This window comes from Rhea americana, unplaced genomic scaffold (assembly GCF_003343005.1).
Source record: "Rhea americana isolate MKP2758 unplaced genomic scaffold, rheAme1 scaffold_29, whole genome shotgun sequence".
NCBI classification, from domain to species: Eukaryota; Metazoa; Chordata; class Aves; order Rheiformes; family Rheidae; genus Rhea; species Rhea americana.
The window spans coordinates 2,962,955-2,971,794 of NW_028186412.1; the positions used below are offsets into that span (position 1 = coordinate 2,962,955).

The 8,840-nt window shown below is 35.7% G+C and overlaps 1 protein-coding gene across 5 annotated transcripts in view; it reads left to right on the forward strand.

Annotated features, from left to right (window-relative positions):
* CFAP300 (cilia and flagella associated protein 300) overlaps positions 1 to 8,580 on the forward strand; it is a 21,516-nt gene extending 12,936 nt beyond the window's left edge. For 2 of the 5 annotated variants that reach the window (XM_085309026.1, XM_085309027.1), the window contains exons 6-7: positions 3,369 to 3,435; positions 8,014 to 8,579. In XM_085309026.1, coding sequence (XP_085165152.1) covers positions 3,369 to 3,435; positions 8,014 to 8,145 — 199 coding nt within the window. In that variant the 3' untranslated portion in view covers positions 8,146 to 8,579. Of the gene's footprint in view, positions 1 to 3,368; positions 3,436 to 8,013 lie in introns of all 5 variants that reach the window. The other 3 variants (XM_085309025.1, XM_085309024.1, XM_085309028.1) reach the window with 3 other exon arrangements.
* Positions 8,581 to 8,840: the final 260 nt, after the last annotated feature.

Sequence of the window (8,840 nt, forward strand, 5' to 3'; positions counted from 1 at the left end):
AATACATCAGCTTGCATTCTGTTCTCCAAAGTTTTAAAATACATGTGTTCACTTCACCTGATAWAACTATTCACCTGCCAAGTACCTCTCCATTTCCTTGCCTATAATGTCTATTCTCTCACTGTCCAATGGAGATGGTGTTTACGCTGACTAGCTATTGAAAAAGCCCATCACAATTTAACTAGATCTTTTATCTTGCTCTCTTGATATTAAGTCCCTTGACAATCCCATCAGAAAAGCTTTCAATCTTGACATTTCAGACTCTGCTTTCTCTCCCCCTTCACCATCACATTTGTCTCCTGCTTTCTGTTTTTCCTCTCAGCCCCTAGTTTATCCAAAGTGGTGGTGGTGKTCTGTTACCACCTTCCTAAGAGAGAAAGCCAGTGAAAGGATAAGCAATGTGGCTCTAGTGAGGAACTCTCATGCCATAGTCTTGACTTATTTAATTTCTAAGTTCTGGTCTATGCTGTCCACCATATCACTTCATTTTTGTAGAAATTACACTGGATAATAAAGCAAGGAGAATTACTTACTCATGGCCTCTTATTTGCTGTAAACTATTTCACATGTCGGTAATGGTCTTGTAAATTCTGTCTACCAAACACTCCACCTTCAAATTCTTGTTGAATTGTTCTTCTTACATTCTTCTGTTCTAGACTGTTATCCTATGTCTAGTTTCTTTTAATCATGGATTGCAATCTTGTTGGATATATCTTATTGTTTGCAAAGTAACATAGAAAAGTTACTATGGTATTAAAAAAAAATCTGTAAGCTGCATTACATTGAAGTTTTAATTTTTAAGTTGTAAGCATTCAGAACACTTGTGTAAAGTATATATTTGGTTTAGGCAAAATTAAAGAAAATATTTACATGACAAAACATGTTRGTTAAAATATACTGAATGAATCTTTGTGATCTCCTACACTGATAATTCTATACTTAATGCCTGATTTTTTTTTCTAATGATGTCTCTCCAAGATGACAGCTGCTATGGTAGCTTGTACTCACTGTTCCCTTCTCCTTCCATGTTTTCTACACACCCTTTCTCTTGTAAGAAAGACACTGAGTTGCTCTTTTTGTGTTTGGAAAGCCTAATAAAATATTGCCAGTGAGGTTAGGATATAAGTAGAACTTAAAGTGAATTGAGAGATGGTGAGAAAATTTGTTCTCCTTAAAAAAAGACAATAGACAGACATTATAATGATTAAAGAATTTCTATATTCAATTGGTAGTACAAGAAATAACAATTTGAAAGATCAAACAGTATTTTTATGGGAATATTATCCTCATCAAGAAGACAAGTTAGTTTTTTCTAAACTTTTAAGGAAAAGTACCAAACAAGTATGTCAAATATAAAGGCAAAATCATGGTTTCTTTCAAGTCAGCAAGAAAAGTCTCATCTGATTTTGGCAGATACATTATTTTGCCCTAAAAATTAAAGTATGTGAAATAAACATTCAGTCTAGAAAGTGACCTGTAGGAAGCTAACCACAGGGGAAATTTTCCCAAATTCTAGGCAATGGAATAAATATCAAGACTGGTTCTCTGTCACCCATTTCCTTGGTATATCCTAGGTATATCTTATAAATAGAAAGATTAAGAAATCAGAAATAGACAGTTGTAGTTTTCAGACAAAAGAATGTGAGCCAGAATAAATTAAATWCAACTGAGGGTTGATATGTTTTGAGGTTGATATATTTTGAGGGTGTTGATATATGCTAGAAAGTAGTCATCCTGCGAGCAACCCCCCTCTACCTTGTTCTGAAAGTTGTCATTCTCTCAGCAGAGATGGTTAAACAGTTTCTAAACTGCTGCAGTTTACAGCTCAGTAGGTTAGCATAAACGGACATCCATTTTAGTTTATCTTAATATGCTGGGCTGTAAACTGCCGTGGTTCAGAAGCTGAGTCATGAACCAGTTGAGCTGTCCCTGCTGGGAAGGCAGTAATCTCTAGAGGGATGGTAAGGCAGACARCTGGGGCCAGTACCAGTTTCAATAGTGTTGTCTTCATTTACTGCTGAGTATATCCACATGTGAGTTACAAGAAAAAATTTTGAAGCCTCATTACTGACTTACTACATGAAAGATCAGCGTCACAGTACAGACTTAATGATACATGACTGTCACTGCAGATGAAATCAGTAAATCAAAAAGTCAATTTTTTGACTGGGTAAAGAGATCGAATCAACAAAAATGATGGTTGATTTGGGTTTTGTTTGTTCTTCTTATAAAATAAATCTTTGCAAAAGCAGTGATAATAAGGGACTGCTGTTGCAGAGAACCTGGAGCTGTTGTGGTATACAACTGGACTTTAACAGGCATCCTGTAGCCATTCAGCTATATTGGGACCTTTCTTAGAAAYTGAACTCGTTTATGATACGGCAAGTTTTGAGCTATCCTTTTCTTACAGTTGTATGATGGAGTTTATAAGGCTTAGCTATTCCACAGTGAGTTAATGAAAATGGGAATCTGTGAAAGTAGATAAAATGGTACAAGTTACACGATCTAATTTATGAAGAAATGTAAGCATCACTTAAAAGCAGACCTGAGGAAAAATGAGACATTTAAAAATAATTAAATATAATATGCGTTGAGAAGGTGTTGAGATGTCTGGTCAGTCTGCAATAWTATCTTACCATTATTAGTAATGATAGAAGAAATAACAGTTTTCACAACAACTACAGTCTATAAATATCATGATTCAATAATCATAATAGCATTCTAAGATGGCTAAGATAGGGRAAAATGATCTTAAAAACATAATCATATATTAATTAAAAATGAACTATCATCTGCATTTCATTACCAGTACTGCTGCTACTTTTTGTAGTCTGTAGTAGATACCATCTGGTTTCTTTTTTTTCCATCTAAAAATGTGTAAAAATTAAGAAAAATATTTTAACAAAATGATTAGCTAAATCAATTTGATTATATAGCAAAGTACAAAATTTATATTGGAGTCATCCAGGCCTGGGTAATATTGGTGTGATTTAGTAGTTGAAAACTGAAACCAATCCAACCCAGATGACTAGATACACTTTCATTCAATAGTTTTCAGTAAAATGTTACAATATCTGCGTTATCTAGGAGTATCATGGCTTTTCATGGTCCATGTGGCACAAGCTGAATTTTAACTATTAGCATGAATATGGTAAAATTTGAGCAAGAATATGGTGCATATGTTCAAAGATTATTTATTAAATGAAATAAATATATGAATATAATAAAATATAACAATATATAAATAATATAAATAATTATATATAAATATATAATATATATAATAATAAATGAAATAAAAATGAAATAAATGAAAAGAAATATCTGTGGTGTAAGTATTAAGCTTATATTATTTTCTTGTATTTCAGTGTTCAAAAGAATCCAGAAACAAAAGAAATAAGCATTACTTCTACTGTCTTCAGAGTGTCTGCATATGTAAGTACTAGTAAGTTTTTTTTAAGGGTTATTTTTACATAGTTGTTGCCATTCTTTATTCTTGAACTCGTTCCTTGATCTCATCCTGCTTTTACTCTTTAGTAACTCTTCAGCAATAGTCACCACTTAAAGTTTTATTTTRTAGCTCACTAAAAATAGGTTTACTGGATTACATTTGAAGTCATGATCATTATCCAGAAACTTGTTTATGAAAAAAACATATCTCTAGGTCTGAGTAACTCTGTATATGTACATGAAACAGAAGTAAGGATTAAGAACCCACTGTTGACTTTTTAGTTCTGTTTTCAGAAATGTTTTTAGATAATTTTCTGAATAGACTATATTGCATCTAATTCTGTAAAGACTGCAAGGCAGTTCAGTACACAAAAGAGACAGAATGGTGAGATAGCTACTAACCTCTTCTCTCCTCCCTTCAAGTCTCATTTATGTGTGTTTTTCTTGCAAAATCATACATTTACCATAAAGATGAGCTTGAGAATGGGCTGCATGTTTACTGGATTCAGTGTATCTGCCATTTAATTGTTATGGTAGGCTGAATTACTCCTAATTCTGCTTAAGTAACCAGAGTGTATAATTACATCAGATAATGTACTCACTTCCAAAAGAAATAGCTGATGTCATTTCAGACTACACAAACTTCCCTGTAGCTTGCTAATAGCCCAGTTGTTCGTCTGTGGGTCATTGTCTTTAACTCTTAGGTGTTATTCACAGAAGACTTGAAATGTTTTCTAAAAATGAACACTTTATGGGTGTATCACAATTTACCTCATTTTACTAGGCTGCAGGCTTCAAACTGAAAAAGAAAAACAGTAACAGGAAATCYTGCTAACTTGGTATTTTTCTGTTATTACTGTTTTCCTCCACATTTCTGGATCAATAACAGATTCACATCAACTTTGCAGACTTCTATGTTTAGACAGATCTTTTAYTTAAGAGCTCTCCTAGCTGTCTTTGCCATACATTGAGTATCATCAGTTAAACAAACAAAAAACTAGACAACTTTCAGCAATGTTTTGAAAACCAAGAAGTGGATGGACAAAATAAAATCCAGTGTAAATACAGAGCATGCCATCTCTGTAGCCTTCAGGGGAAAATCTCTATAGCCTTCAAGGAAAAGTAAGGCTTTACTGCAGATTCTGAAAGTAAGTGAGGTGAAGGAGAATTCTGAAGATCTGGTTTCCACTAAAGAGTATCCTGAAAAATCTTCTCTCAGAAAAGAGTTCATCCCAAAAACGTGCTTAGACTTAAAACATGAGGTTACTTCAAAATGAAAGGCTGCAATAGATATTTCTGGATTTTCTGAAGGTTCTGTGAATCAGAACTCCCTAAGCTCTGCTTGGAAACTACAGGAATGGCGCTTACTGGAGCACAAATGTCTTGTGCTTTYGAGGAAGAGTTCCTCTAAAGAAGACAACTGTATTTCTGCAGTAGATACAGTTTCTAAGTTAATTTGGTAAATAGTCAAGAGTGTGTTAAGACAATCCTGATATGGAGGTGCTAATGTATGAGTCTCATTTTCTTAGTTTGTGTCTGAAAGAAATGGATGTAACCTCTCGGCCTGACACAGAAAGAAGGAAGCTGTTCTGGTGAAAGTTGCTTGAGCATCACTTGAGAAGTCAGAATACAGATTTTTTGCAAATGAGATTAATAAATGGACAAATAAATGTACTAGTATACTTGTAAAAGTAGGAATGGTATCAGGAATTAAGAATTTAAATTTTAATTTGTAACTTTATCCTGACACCACCACTCCCTTCTTATTTTGTTTAAGCTGTGGCTAAGAAGACCTTGTTTATGAAGGAAGCAGTATTAAAAAAAAAGCCTGTTAAAATCAGATAAAACAGAGAGATGAAGATGGCTGCCTTCATCAATATACTAAAAATTGTGTCTCATGCCTCTTTTCTAACAAATCTGTATCCACAGATATGTATCTTAGTACTGYGAGCATGTCAAAATCAGTAATGGAAACTGATCTGATCTTTGAAAGTGATATTGTATGTTTAAAAAGCAGTTTTAGTGCAGATTTAGTGTTTAAATAGTAAGATCTCTTGATCTAAATATTTCAAGGTATTAGGGTTTAGTTACAAATTTCTGTAGATCTGTTAGTGTCAAAATTCTGTGGACCAGGGCATCACAAAAAAAAAAAAATCATTTTAAATCATATGACCACTCTATTGAATTCCAAGCTTCATAGCTTGAATATAATGAAACTTCATTAAATCTGAAGTATTTGGATATTAATTGGTATTTTAGAACTTTCTTTACRGGAGTCTTAACTACAGCAGTTAGAAATCTCTGCAATAAATAGTTTATCCACAAAGTCTCTTTAAAAGCTTGTTGATAAAGTAATGCATTTTTAAAGATGTTCAGTGTATATTTTTCTGCATTATGTTACACATATGTACTCTTGAAATCATCAGCTGATTATCTGTGTTCCTACAAAGATGAATTAAAACAATCCCATTCTGACATCAGTAAATCAATGAAGGGTTACACCAACTCCACGTCAACCAATGTTCAAACTGGTAAAATTCTTAATTCATTGATATGTGCCCTATTACTTTAAAGACAAGAGTAACCCTATGTAAATTCCAGTATGTTTATTCTAAAGTGGTTTAGTTTTTCTTTTTACATGACCTTTTTACTGACTAAAATTAATTTCAGAACCACCCTTAATTTCAATTAGATTATATTTATTATTTTCCTGCTATCAATGTTAGTATATTCTGGAATTTCTTGAAATGCCTTGTCACTAAAACTTAGGGTTTTTTTTCCTGTTTTTTTCCAGCAAAGTTTCAGTGTGCTGTCACTGCTTTTAAGCAGTTAAAAACTCAACTAATGCTGGTTGATTCATTAAAGACTGCAGACATGGGATTTCCAATAGCAATGAAAAATCAGCTTAACTAACAATCACATTTTGATGTTGGTCTTCTCTTCCTTTTTCGTGGGRTTAGGTTATTTTTGGATCAAACTCCGAAGATATTGTGATGCTGGTAGTTTGTAAAATCTAACTTAAAACTTGCTCTCTTTAGTGAAATTGAGAATTCAGTGTTTTGTACACCTGAATCCCTACAAAGTACCCAAAGACAGCTAGGTATCTTAAAATTGGAGCCACAAAGCTTGTATCCTGTGTTGCTTAAAACAGAATACTATTTTTAACTTTCTCTATTTCACCGTTTTCAAAAAATGCTGAGAATAAATGTATCAAATCTCTACCTGTCTTAAACAATGCTTTTAGGGAGCTTTAGGGAGCTGCTTATCTTAATTTAAGATTTATGGTCTTGAATAATTCCTCAAAGGAAGAACGTTTAGTATACAGTTCATTCTGTTCTAAATAACATGAGAGAAATTTGGATGCCAGTAACAGCCACTGGGTAAAATTCACAAATTGTCCTTGAAGCAGCAAATGGAAATGAGGTCTTTTCCCTCCAAGTTGACTGCCTTAACCACTAAGATAGGGTGTTACAGTGTTCATGATTCCTTGATTAAGAAAAAATGGATTCTGCAAAGTAGAATAATTTCAACAGCAGAACAGGAGAATGAGGGAGATATGCTTCTAATCTGGAATATTCTGTACTCTGAGAATTTAAAATTTTTCTAGAGAAAATGGACACTGTACTTAATATGGGAATTTCCCCTGGTAAAACAAGAGACAGAATGTCTTACATGTCTTCAAATATTCTGTAAAGATGATGGGGAGCAGAAGGAAGCTGTTACCTGTCTTAAAAGAAAGGTGGTGTCTGCTCATACTTGTTCATCTGTTAGATGTTCAATTATAAGACTGCGTCAAAAAAGGAAACATCTGCTTTCTGAATCCAAATAGGATTTGAAGCAGGTGTCCAGCTTTGCTGCCCTGCCAAGACTGACACATTTAGTGACACACACAGAAGCAGGATGTTGATTTGAAGAGCCTAGTTCTTGTAGTGTTGGTTGTCAGGTGAATATAGTTTTTGGAATAAGAAATTTGGAGTAAAGGGTCTAAATTCTGTTTAAGTGCTTTCTGAATATTGKCAAGCAAACATTTAAATAACATTTTGAAAACAGTAAGAAATAAAATTATGATTTTTCTTAAATACAAATATTTCAGACTGAACAGGTGCATTAGCAAATGTTAAGTGAAGAATTATTGATAGAACAACTTCACTTTTTAAAAAAGTGAATCTAGTAGTAATTAGGAGTAATATAGCAGTTCCTAAATATGTTCCTATTTCAGAGGAAACATGATTGGCTCCCCATGTATTTAATCATCCATATTTTAGGCTGTAATTGTATACTTACATTCTTAGATGCTTAATTTTACATTTCCATTCAGGTTATTGTCACTATTCAGAGAGACAGACTGACTTACGTATGTGTTGTAATGTCAGGGTCTTAATGGAGATGTTACAGTACTGCTTAAACTCTAGTGAGATTCTTCTATTATGCTATCAAACAAATTGTCACAACTGAAACAGAATGATATTCTGTTTCATAGACTATTCAGATTGCATGAATACTCTCATTGGTATCCATATTGTCCTTAATACTGTTTTTTTTTTTTTTTTGTCTTCCTCTCAGGATGAGAAAGGCCTATGTTATCCTTCAAACAAAAGCCATGAACAGACATTTGCCTATTTGATTGCGGATCCTTTCAAACGACACGTCCATACTTTGTATCACTGTTTTGGTGGAAGCTTATTTGGTGCCTAGTTGTTAACCTGGTTGTTCCCCAGGTTTGAAATGGGGGTGCTCTTCTTCCTACGCGAACTCCGGTAGAAATTGTGTAGTTCTCTTCGGAGGAAGCACATACTCCTTGATCTCACAAACTCTGGTTCTGTGCTTTATAGAGATGTTACTATATGGTTAATGAAAAAGGTTTTGCATAGTTTTTGTACAGTTTTTACAGGCATACTTTCTGAAGCTGTTTGCCTGGCAGTTTTGCTCCCCTCTTCCCTCTTCCRTGTTATCTAATAAAACATTTCTCTACGTGTCTTGTCCCTGCTTATGAACCAGCTCCGTCCCTTCGAGATCCGCGGCGCATGAAGTCAAGGAAGGGGAGGCTCCGGCCTCAGCGACATCCCGGCACAACCGGGAGAAAGTGCGTCAGCCGCCAGCCCCGCGGGTCTCTCCGCGCGCCCGCCGCCCCCGCGGGGCCGCCAGGTGAGCGCGGCGGCCGCCGCAGGCCCCGGCCCGCCTCGCCCCGCGGGGCCGCTCCCGCGCCCCTTCGCGGCACCGGCACCGGGAGCGGGGCAGGGAGCCGCGCCGCCCGCCCGCCCGCTCTTCCCCCGCCCCTGCGGAGCGGGCGCGCTGCGAGCCTGGAAGTCGGGATGAAACTCGCGGCGGGGGGGAGGGGGGGACGACACGAGTTCTGGTTCACTGAAGGGCTTCGCGTCAGCGCGGTGCGG